Genomic DNA, 10,356 nt, shown 5'->3' with positions numbered 1-10,356 from the left:
ACTCTGTAAAACAGAACAAAACAGCGCTCTGTTGGAAAGCCTCCTCTCTTTAAAAATCCTGGCATGCAGATAAGAGACTTTAATTAGTGGCTCTCGGCGATTGGTATCTACGAAATCCGTCATTTCCTGATAGTACCGGATGCAAACGAGGACTCTGCTTTCTGATTTCCTATTGGCTCTTTGATCGGGCTCCTCTTTTAGCCAATCAAACTATTTTCTTTCACCCCCTCCCGGTTAGCTCTTATAAGTCACACCAAATTGGTTATTCTTTCCATATCCTTCTTGTTAAACAAGTTGTAATCGCTTTTTCAGCCGTGCTGTCAGGACGCGGCAAGCAGAGAGGCAAATCTCGCACCAAGGCCAAATCATGCTCATCTGGCACTGGCCCGTAGATCCCAATGGGGCGAGTGCACCGCCTGCTGCGCAAAGGCAGCTACACCGAGCAGGTGGGCCAGGCGCGCGGGTGTACCTGGCTGCGGTGCTCGAGTACTTAACCGCGGGAATCTTAGAGCTGGCAGGTAACGTTGCCCGAGACTAGAAGACGGGCATTGTCACCGCCAAGCTGGTCAAGGAGGGAAGGTTTCGGCGGCGAGACGCCCAATGGGAAAACACGAGCCGAACTGAGAATGCGACTGCAAGCCTTTGAGACAGCACGGGCTTATACGGAGAAAGAACAATAGTGGCGACCGGCCACAGGTGCAGGGTAAAGCAAGCTGATTCATGCCTACAGAACCTGGGCGCAGGCGCACTAGAGTCTTACATAATACACCGGACTTGGGGGGTCATGTCCTTAAGTCACAGGCCTGGATCGCCAGGCCGGGGGGCATACAGCTCAAGTTACTCGGGGGGCGTCGCCATTACCCAGGGCGGCGCCTTGCCCAACACCCAGGCAGTTTTGTTGCCTAAGAAAACAGTTATAATCTTAACAAAAATAGGTAATTGAGAGGCTTAACACCATCCCTCATCCAGGAGGCTCTTTTAAAAGCCACCAAAGCGTGTAAAGGGCTGATCAAAATAGCGCTAGCTCTTTTCTTGAAAATTTGGGTGGCTCTAAAAAGAGCCTTTGGTCTTTGGCTTGTCAATTTACTTGCTTTTGGCTTTGTGGCTTTCGGTCTTCTTTGGTAATAAAACGGCCTGGATGTTGGGCAAAACACCACCCTGGGCGATGGTGACTTTGCCCAGCAGCTTGTTCAGCTCCTCGTCGTTGCGGAGGGCCAGCTGCAGGTGACGAGGGATGATGCGCGTCTTCTTGTTGTCTCGGGCGGCGTTGCCCGCCAGCTCCAGGATCTCCGCCGTCAGGTACTCGAGCACGGCCGCCATGTAGACGGGAGCGCCGGCCCCCACCCGCTCGGCGTAGTTGCCTTTGCGCAGCAGGCGGTGCACTCGGCCCACGGGGAACTGAAGCCCAGCGCGGGAAGACCGCGACTTGGCCTTAGCGCGGGCCTTGCCTCCCTGCTTGCCACGGCCAGACATGACAGCGATAGGCACTGCGAGAAGCTCCCGACCGACAACCGAGGAAGTCGCCCTAAACGGCTCCGCTTCACCCTTTTATAGCCACAACGGCGATTGTCCAAGGAGCACTTGGATTGGCCAAAGCGGAGCTCTGCCCCGATGGCCAATAGGAGAGCGCGGGCAGAATCCACTCATTTGCATAATCTCGCCCCCCCTCCGCAGGAGCGCCACCGAAAACTTGCCAATCGCGACGCGGCGCACTCGGAGCCCTGATTTGCATACGGCCTCTATAAGTACCCAGTCGCTTCCGGTAGCCTCGGTCCTGCACTTGCGTTTGCGTCCCTCGCCTTCTCTGTCGCTTGGTGTTTACCGCTATGCCTGAGCCGGCAAAGTCCGCTCCCGCGCCCAAAAAGGGCTCCAAGAAACACCAAACCAAAGCCCAGAAGAAGGATGGCAAGAAGCGCAAGCGCAGCCGCAAAGAGAGCTATTCCATCTACGTGTACAAGGTGCTCAAGCAGGTGCGACACCGGCACGGCATCTCGTCCAAGGCCATGGGCATCATGAACTCGTTCGTCAACGACATCTTCGAGCGCATCGCCGGCGAGGCCTCCCGTCTGGCGCATTACAACAAGCGCTCGACCATCACGTCCCGGGAGATCCAGACGGCCGTGCGCCTGCTGCTGCCGGGCGAGCTGGCCAAGCACGCCGTGTCCGAGGGCACCAAGGCCGTCACCAAGTACACCAGCTCCAAGTGAGTCTCTCTGCGGCCGCCCTTTAACCCAAAGGCTCTTTTCAGAGCCACCCATCTTCTCAGTGAAAGAGGCTGTCATCTTCAGTCAACAGCTCCTGTCGCGGTGCTTCCCCGCACCGCCTACTCGTCTTCCAGAGAAGATACGTTTTTGAATGATGACAGGAAAGAAACCCGAATGCTTAGCATATTGTAGCTGTTTTAGAGCTAGCTAGAACCTGTTTTTTGTCTGTGCATGGAACACTGAAATGGCGAGCGATTTTGGTGATCAATGAAGAGACAGTGGTTATTCCATGGCATCTTAGGTCAGGTCCGTGGTGTATAAATGCGTTTTAGTGTTTGGAAACGTAATGTTAGTATAAATATGCAAAGCATGCTCGAGACCACGCCCCCAAACATAGTATACTGTACTCTTCAGGCACACTGCATGCATACTCCAGTTCTAATTCGAGAAATTATACACTTGGATCAAGATAAGTTATTCAATAGTACATATTTTGGTTATCTACAGTGTTCTCCATAGTTGTAGTTTTTCTCTTAATCTTCATGAGCAAAGAGAATTTATAGATGTTCCAGGATTTAAAGAATCGGGGCCTGCTAACCAATAAATGTCCTTCAGACTCGAAACAGCAGTTTATAGTATTAGAACTACTTTGCCTTACAAATATTTGTTGCTTACCTGGAAGAATGCATTCTCCAAAAAGAGGTAGTAAAAATTAATGATCTTCATTTTTGTGACTTGATACTTAAAAATTATTTCCTAAAATAGACCCTCGATGTATCTAATCCTATCTAATCCTAAAACTCCACGTTTGTCCACTGGGGTGCTCTCCTGGGGGAGAACGATGAAAAACCTATGGAACACATTAGGTGATTCATGTTTGAGAACCACTGACATCCTGGTTATGCAGGTGCCATATTTGATGGGAACGTGTTCACACTTCAGTCACTAACTCATTTTCTCTTGTTCCTGGTGGTTCTTTCCCTGAATTGTTTGTAATGCTGCACAGAAAACTAGCTACATTTTCCCTTTGCACCAAATATAACATAGAACTTTACATTTCTACCTTTATTGGGATTCAAAACCATTTTATTGGGATTCAAAACCATTTTAAAGAAGTCAAACAAGAACAGGAGATAAAGCACAAAATGCATAAAATTGAAACTCCCTATAAAAAATGTTAAGCACACTGCGATAGTTGTTCTAGTTCATTCCTTTGGGTTTTGGCTAATTTTTCCCCCCTTACGCACCTATGTAAAATCTCAAATATCTTCAACAGTGATTTTCCTTGCTTCCTTTCTGCTCCACACAATCAAATACAAATACCTTATTTTGCAGTTACTGTACTTAATCCCTCCCCTCTTTGCCTTGCTTCGGCCCCAGGAAACATTTTGCTACTTTATCACACATGCCTTGCTTGGATCTGCTGAGAGATGAGGCAGATTGCCTAAATTTAAAGAGTTTAGGGTTAAGACATTCAAGCGAATAACCTAACGTGGTGGAGAGAGTGGTCAATATTTGGTTCTGAGAACTCTCAGACTATTAATAGTAAAGCAGAAAAGCTAATCTTGAAAGATAGAGTGACTCGTAACTATGTTACATAGTTCCCTTTAGCAACAACATTTACACTTTCAGGTTTGAAAGCAAAACTGACACCTTGTTCAGGCTCCAGTTATGAGTATATACACATCATTTCCCATAATAAAGGAGAGATTAAAAAAACCACCCTGAGATAAATAAAACATGGTGGAGATATAGCATTGAACAGAACAAAGTCCCTATCCACAGAAATCTACATTCTAGTAGACGGATGTTGAAAATAAGAAATGTATGACAGTATAATATTGGGGGTGATATATGCAACGACGTAAAGCTGAACATGGAGTGGAGTGTGGATGACAGGTCTGATCAGGAAAGATTTGCAGGGAGATGGTATCAGATCAGTAGTTGGTCAGATCCCGTAAGCCACTGAAGGACCTCGTAGGCTATTGCCAAAAGTAATGACATTCCTTGACTTAAATTCTTTAAAGTGTACCCAAAATGCTGTGTCGAAAAATAGACTGTAGTTAGAACAAGAGTAGAGGCAGAGGGAATATCAAAGAGACTACTGTAAAAGTTCAAGAGAGAGAGAGGTAGCAGTGGAGATGGTAAGAAGTAGTTAAAATATATTGTAAAGTCAGTGAGTTGAATGTAGATTATCAATGAGTTCAATGTAGATTATAACAAAGAGGAATCAAGGACTAATTGCAACTTTTTGGACTGAGCACTTGGAAAGAGGTATAATTTACTGATATGAGTTAGGTTTGGAGGAAGAAAACCAGCAGTCTGTCTTGGACAAAATTTTGAGATTCCTGGTTGCTATTCAAGTGGAAATCTCAAATAGGAGTCATGAGAGAATCGAGTTTAGGGAAGGGAAAGGGGTTATGATTTATAAAGTCTGATTTTTGCTCTTTTGTAGTAGATGTTTTTTCCCTAGAAACGATTGTTTCAGTCTCAGTATTTCATTAAAGTCCCCTATCCAACTTCAGTTTCAAGCTCAGACTATAGAACACAGAATAAACAAATATCTAAGGCAGTGTCATTTGGTGTCCCTGGACTAGTGCAATCACTAAATGACTATGGCAAAGTATAATGAAACAAGGGATATCGTTCAGAGTTCTAGTTAATAAATGATGATTACTCTCACACTTAAACTTTTTAAATAAAGAAGTGGAAAATCTTAACTTTAGGAACAAAAAAAAATTTAATTCGTCTTGGAAAATACAAACCTATAGAAAAGCTGAAAAAAAAAATAGTACAATGACCAACCATATCTTTGTCTAGATTCACTAATGGTTTTGTTATTATTTGCCGCATTTGCTTTATCTTTTCTCTTTCTGTGCACACTTTTGAACCATTTGAAAAGAAGTTTCAAATATCTTGACACTTCTCCCTAATAGCACATGTCTGAAAAGTAAGGGCATTCTCCTGTGTGACTGCAATCCTATTGTTACACATAATAAATTTAATATTGATTCAATAGTATTAACATGCAATCCATATTCAAATTTCTCCAATTGTAAAAATCTGATATACCTGTTATATTAGTTTTATGTGGTTGCCGTAACAAATCACTATAAATTTAGTGGCTTAAAACACACATTTTATTCACTTTACAGTTCTGGAGATCAGAACTACAAAATCAGTTTCACCAGATAGAAATCGAAATTGCACTCTCTCCGGAGGTTCGAGAGGAGAATTCATTTCCATGCATTTTTCAAAAGTCTCTGCATTCATCGCCTTTTCCTGTTGACCTTTTTACATCTTACAGTGACCCTAGTTATTGCATCTGAGTCCACCCAAATAGTCCAGGATCATCTCCCTGTCTCAAAAATCACATCAGTAAAGTCTCCATTGTCATTTAAAGTAATGTTCACATGGACATATTTGGGAGCTATGTTCAGGCATCCGCGGCTGTTGACTACCTGTTATGGGTTGAATTGTGTCCCCCAAGGAGATATATTGAAATCTCAACTCCCCAGTGCCTTTTAACGTGGCCTTATTTGGAAACAGGGCCTTTGTAGATGTCATCAAGTTAAAGTCATCAGGGTGGGCCCTAATCCAATATGAGTTTTTTTTAATAAGATGTAGAAACACACAGGAGTTCAGGAGTAGATGAAGATATGCTGTCACAGCTAAAAAAAATACCTGGGGCGAAGGCAAGGGAAGGATCTGGACCTACAGCCTTGGACAGACGGGGGGGCCCTGCCAACACCCTGACCTCAGACTTGTAGCCTCCAGAATTGACAATAAATTTCTGCTCTTTCAAGCCACTCAGTTTGTGATACTTTGTTATGGCAGCCATAAGAAACTAATACTTCCCCTAAAATTTGGAATATTAGTTAAAAAAAACAAACAAAACAAAACACGTCAGACAAATTGGCTTAATTGGAAGGTCCAGCAGGGCTCTGAGGGTGGCTGAACCCCATCAGTTGTGCTCTCCTCTGTGGGTCTATAAACATTCTTGCCTTCACACTTACAGAACACTCCACCCTGTTGCTGCCTCTTGAAAGCAAAGAAACTTCTTTCCAAAAAGAGGACAACAATATACATTTCCCTGCTCAGTTCAATTTCTGAAATGTTTCCGGAAGTAATCAATGTGTGGGGTAAGATCTGTTTTCTGGGAAGCACATGTCGTTCTCAAACTTTGCTGCCCATTAGTCACTTGGGGAGCTTCTGTAAATCCTCCAAGTGCAGGCTGTACCCCAAACCACTTCAATCAGAGTTTCTGGGGGTGGCACCCTGACATCAGTATTTTTTAAAGTTCTGCAGGTGATTTCACTGGGGCAGTCAAACTTGAGGACGACCTACATTGAGGGATTAGGTGCATTCCTTAGAAAGGCAGGATACAATTGGAGAAACAGGAGAAAAATAATATATGTTATGGGACTACCAACTAAGTTATAGAAAAGATTCAAGTCTTGAAGAATACTGTAAGGAAACATTTAAGGATGAATAAGGTCTAGAGAATCTAGGTCTCTGTATTTAGAGGTTGTGCTTGAAGGCAGGTTTGTGGTATCTTCATTTGAGCTCCAGGTGCATTTGTCAAACTGCCAACTTCATAGGCCCACTTTAATGTCAAAAGCTTCCCATATTTAAGTCAGAAATCTGGATGCCCTTTCAAAACCCCAACCCATAACTCCCAGGATTCAGTCCTAATTAACAGCACCACTATATCTAACCTGGTTGCTCAAGCCAAAAACCTAGGGGTTTCACACTTACCCAAACCCTGTATTTTGGCAAGACCTGTCAATTCTACTTCCACAACATAATTTAAATCCCCAAGCTTCTTATTTTTACCATTGTTATCACTGTACTCCACTACCCAGCAGTTATCACTACATGCAGCAGAGTCACCCAGAGGGCCTGTTAACACAGACTACAGATGTCTGAAATTTTCATTTTAAATGAATTCTCAGGTAATATTAATGTGGCTGGTCTGGAGACCAGACTTTTAAGAACCACTGGTCTAGAAATTACAGTTGATGCTTATCTTCAGCTTATTGTAGGCCAGCTTGAGAGAAATGTTACAGATCAGAAATGCAGATCAGCTTAGTTGAATTTAACTTTCATCTCAGGTCCTGATGTCATCTGAACTAAGTTTTCAAAGAAAGGACTACTTCCTAACTTGAAAAGTAACAAAAGATGTTTAAGACATGATCAAACTGAAGACCAGTTTAAAAAAAAAATACTGATCTACCAACAACAGGGCAATAGCCCGTTTTCCTTGCTTTTACTATACACAACCAATGCATGAAACAAGGGATTAAGTTTGAAGAATTATTCAAATCCCAGTCTAAAACAACCCAACTCTCAATACTAAAATCTCAACGAAATCTCCTTTTTGTTTCCAAGACATACTGGGGTTTTTCTGTTCTTTGGAGCATTTAACTTGTGCTTCAGAAATTGAAAACTTTTTACTGCCATTTTGAGAATATGACTTAATTACGGTTACTGACAACTCTTTGGGGGTTAATATAACCATGTATGTGTAAGGCGTCATGAAATTTGACAGCAAAGACACGAGCATTTAGCAATTCCTAGCTACTAAATTATATCAACTTTCCTAACTAACTATACCACCTATAAATAGGATAAGGAAAAGCATCTGAATGGAGGACACGTACCCCTAAACCTTGGCCTTTTACCCCATCATCTACAAAAACAGGTAATATCTTTCCTGGGAAACGAGTAGGCGGTGCGGGGAAGCACCGCGACAGGAGCTGTTGACTGAAGATGACAGCCTCTTTCACTGAGAAGATGGGTGGCTCTGAAAAGAGCCTTTGGGTTAAAGGGCGGCCGCAGAGAGACTCACTTGGAGCTGGTGTACTTGGTGACGGCCTTGGTGCCCTCGGACACGGCGTGCTTGGCCAGCTCGCCCGGCAGCAGCAGGCGCACGGCCGTCTGGATCTCCCGGGACGTGATGGTCGAGCGCTTGTTGTAATGCGCCAGACGGGAGGCCTCGCCGGCGATGCGCTCGAAGATGTCGTTGACGAACGAGTTCATGATGCCCATGGCCTTGGACGAGATGCCGGTGTCGGGGTGCACCTGCTTGAGCACCTTGTACACGTAGATGGAATAGCTCTCTTTGCGGCTGCGCTTGCGCTTCTTGCCATCCTTCTTCTGGGCTTTGGTGACCGCTTTCTTGGAGCCCTTTTTGGGCGCGGGAGCGGACTTTGCCGGCTCAGGCATAGCGGTAAACACCAAGCGACAGAGAAGGCGAGGGACGCAAACGCAAGTGCAGGACCGAGGCTACCGGAAGCGACTGGGTACTTATAGAGGCCGTATGCAAATCAGGGCTCCGAGTGCGCCGCGTCGCGATTGGCAAGTTTTCGGTGGCGCTCCTGCGGAGGGGGGGGCGAGATTATGCAAATGAGTGGATTCTGCCCGCGCTCTCCTATTGGCCATCGGGGCAGAGCTCCGCTTTGGCCAATCCAAGTGCTCCTTGGACAATCGCCGTTGTGGCTATAAAAGGGTGAAGCGGAGCCGTTTAGGGCGACTTCCTCGGTTGTCGGTCGGGAGCTTCTCGCAGTGCCTATCGCTGTCATGTCTGGCCGTGGCAAGCAGGGAGGCAAGGCCCGCGCTAAGGCCAAGTCGCGGTCTTCCCGCGCTGGGCTTCAGTTCCCCGTGGGCCGAGTGCACCGCCTGCTGCGCAAAGGCAACTACGCCGAGCGGGTGGGGGCCGGCGCGCCCGTCTACATGGCGGCCGTGCTCGAGTACCTGACGGCGGAGATCCTGGAGCTGGCGGGCAACGCCGCCCGAGACAACAAGAAGACGCGCATCATCCCTCGTCACCTGCAGCTGGCCATCCGCAACGACGAGGAGCTGAACAAGCTGCTGGGCAAAGTCACCATCGCCCAGGGCGGTGTCTTGCCCAACATCCAGGCCGTGTTGCTCCCTAAGAAGACGGAGAGTCACCACAAGGCCAAGGGCAAGTGAGGCGGACGTTTGGAAGCTCTCCCGGCCCCCGTCTCGAAGGGGCACCTGTGAAATCAAAGGCTCTTTTCAGAGCCACCCACTCTTTCAAATAAAAGAGCTGTTGTGGTAGCCGGTCTCCATCCCACCTTTGGGTAGTAGGGGCCGAACCCACTCCTCACAACCGAGGCGGCGGCGCGGGGAGAGCGCCGGCGGCCCTCGCCTCCCAACCGTTCCTCCGCCCCTGGATCTCGAGCGCTCTCCTGCCTCGGCGTTGGGCGGGCCGGGCCGTAAGCCTCAGGACGTGACGCGGGTGGCGGGAGCAAGCCTCGGGCGCCGCCGGCGACTCCGTGTGGCGGCTGCTGCTGCTGCTGCTGCTGCTGCCGGTCGGCCCCGGGTGCCGTACCTCGGCCGGTGCCGAGCGGGCAACTCGCCCCGCTTACCCCTGACGCCTCCGACCAACACCTGAGGTCTAGCAAGGAGGGTGGGTTTGTCACACACCACCCTGCGGACGCCCCAGTCGGTAGGGGAGAAGGGCGGTTTCTGGGAGTGGGGCGGACTTGGGGCTAGGCCCAACGGAGCAGATTCTCTTTCAAAAAGTGAGGAGACGCCTTCGCGGCCGAGGTGCGGGTCCCCACTTAGGCTTTCGGAGGCGGAATCTTGCGCCTGGGGCGGGAACAACTTTCCGACCCGAAAGGCGGGGAAAACGGTCGTCCAGACCAACTGAGGAGCTCTGAAAAGGTTACAAGGCGATCGGGGGGCGAGAGACAAACGGAAGGTTGGGCTATCGGGCGTGCAAAGGAAGAGGGCGTCGCGGGTGGCTTGTCCTACGGGAGTGAGGGGCTGCGGAGGGACATTCGGACGCAGTTGCGAATAAGACAAATGACTCGGCCCGAAAGACAGACGGGAAAGACCAGGTAGGAAAAACTTGGCAAACGGGAAAGTAGGAAGTGAGGCGGCTGGCCGGGGACAGGGAAGGTTCTGCCCCAGCCAATCGGGGATGCCAGGGCGGGTGACGTCACGGCCAATGGACGGCCAGCGCGGGACTTTCGATTTTTCTCGTCCCGCCCAATCGGGAAAAGACTGTGCCTATAAAGACGGCTGCGGCGGGCCGGGACTTCGATCCTGTGCCCCGCCGCTGTGTTGTTCGGCTCGAGTTCCGGTTCGCCATGGCCCGTACTAAGCAGACTGCCCGTAAGTC

General features: G+C 47.9%; 5 protein-coding genes across 6 annotated transcripts in view; 3 read left to right on the top strand and 2 right to left on the bottom strand.

The window, feature by feature from the left end:
* Positions 1-1,081: 1,081 nt before the first annotated feature.
* On the bottom strand, positions 1,082-1,537 carry LOC102878011 (histone H2A type 2-C). The gene has a single exon (XM_006919720.3). The coding sequence runs from the start codon at positions 1,471-1,473 to the stop codon at positions 1,084-1,086; it is 390 nt and encodes a 129-aa protein (XP_006919782.1). The 5' UTR covers positions 1,474-1,537; the 3' UTR covers positions 1,082-1,083.
* A 274-nt stretch (positions 1,538-1,811) lies between these two features.
* On the top strand, positions 1,812-2,264 carry LOC102898859 (histone H2B type 2-E). Its single transcript, XM_025052188.1, has one exon. The coding sequence runs from the start codon at positions 1,827-1,829 to the stop codon at positions 2,205-2,207; it is 381 nt and encodes a 126-aa protein (XP_024907956.1). The 5' UTR covers positions 1,812-1,826; the 3' UTR covers positions 2,208-2,264.
* A 5,734-nt stretch (positions 2,265-7,998) lies between these two features.
* LOC102877761 (histone H2B type 2-E) lies at positions 7,999-8,508 on the bottom strand. Its single transcript, XM_025052187.1, has one exon. It carries the CDS (start codon positions 8,430-8,432, stop codon positions 8,052-8,054), a length of 381 nt encoding a protein of 126 aa, XP_024907955.1. The 5' UTR covers positions 8,433-8,508; the 3' UTR covers positions 7,999-8,051.
* A 221-nt stretch (positions 8,509-8,729) lies between these two features.
* LOC102898604 (histone H2A type 2-A) lies at positions 8,730-9,287 on the top strand. Its single transcript, XM_006919717.3, has one exon. It carries the CDS (start codon positions 8,787-8,789, stop codon positions 9,177-9,179), a length of 393 nt encoding a protein of 130 aa, XP_006919779.1. The 5' UTR covers positions 8,730-8,786; the 3' UTR covers positions 9,180-9,287.
* Positions 9,288-10,202: 915 nt separating this feature from the next.
* Positions 10,203-10,356, top strand: part of LOC102889931 (histone H3) — a 19,347-nt gene continuing 19,193 nt past the window's right edge. The window contains exon 1 of one of the 2 annotated variants that reach the window (XM_025052185.1): positions 10,203-10,353. In XM_025052185.1, coding sequence (XP_024907953.1) covers positions 10,325-10,353 — 29 coding nt within the window. In that variant the 5' untranslated portion in view covers positions 10,203-10,324. The remainder of the gene's footprint in view (positions 10,354-10,356) is intronic. The other variant, XM_025052184.1, reaches the window with a different exon arrangement.

This window comes from Pteropus alecto, unplaced genomic scaffold (genome assembly GCF_000325575.1).
Source record: "Pteropus alecto unplaced genomic scaffold, ASM32557v1 scaffold106, whole genome shotgun sequence".
NCBI classification, from domain to species: domain Eukaryota; kingdom Metazoa; phylum Chordata; class Mammalia; order Chiroptera; family Pteropodidae; genus Pteropus; species Pteropus alecto.
This window is presented reverse-complemented; position numbering and strand designations above follow the sequence as displayed.

Excerpts from the sequence above, each read along its gene's own strand:
- LOC102898859 (XM_025052188.1), top strand. The coding sequence starts at position 1,827 with ATGCCTGAGCCGGCAAAGTCCGCTCCCGCGCCCAAAAAGGGCTCCAAG.
- LOC102898604 (XM_006919717.3), top strand. The coding sequence starts at position 8,787 with ATGTCTGGCCGTGGCAAGCAGGGAGGCAAGGCCCGCGCTAAGGCCAAG.
- LOC102877761 (XM_025052187.1), bottom strand. The coding sequence starts at position 8,432 with ATGCCTGAGCCGGCAAAGTCCGCTCCCGCGCCCAAAAAGGGCTCCAAG.
- LOC102878011 (XM_006919720.3), bottom strand. The coding sequence starts at position 1,473 with ATGTCTGGCCGTGGCAAGCAGGGAGGCAAGGCCCGCGCTAAGGCCAAG.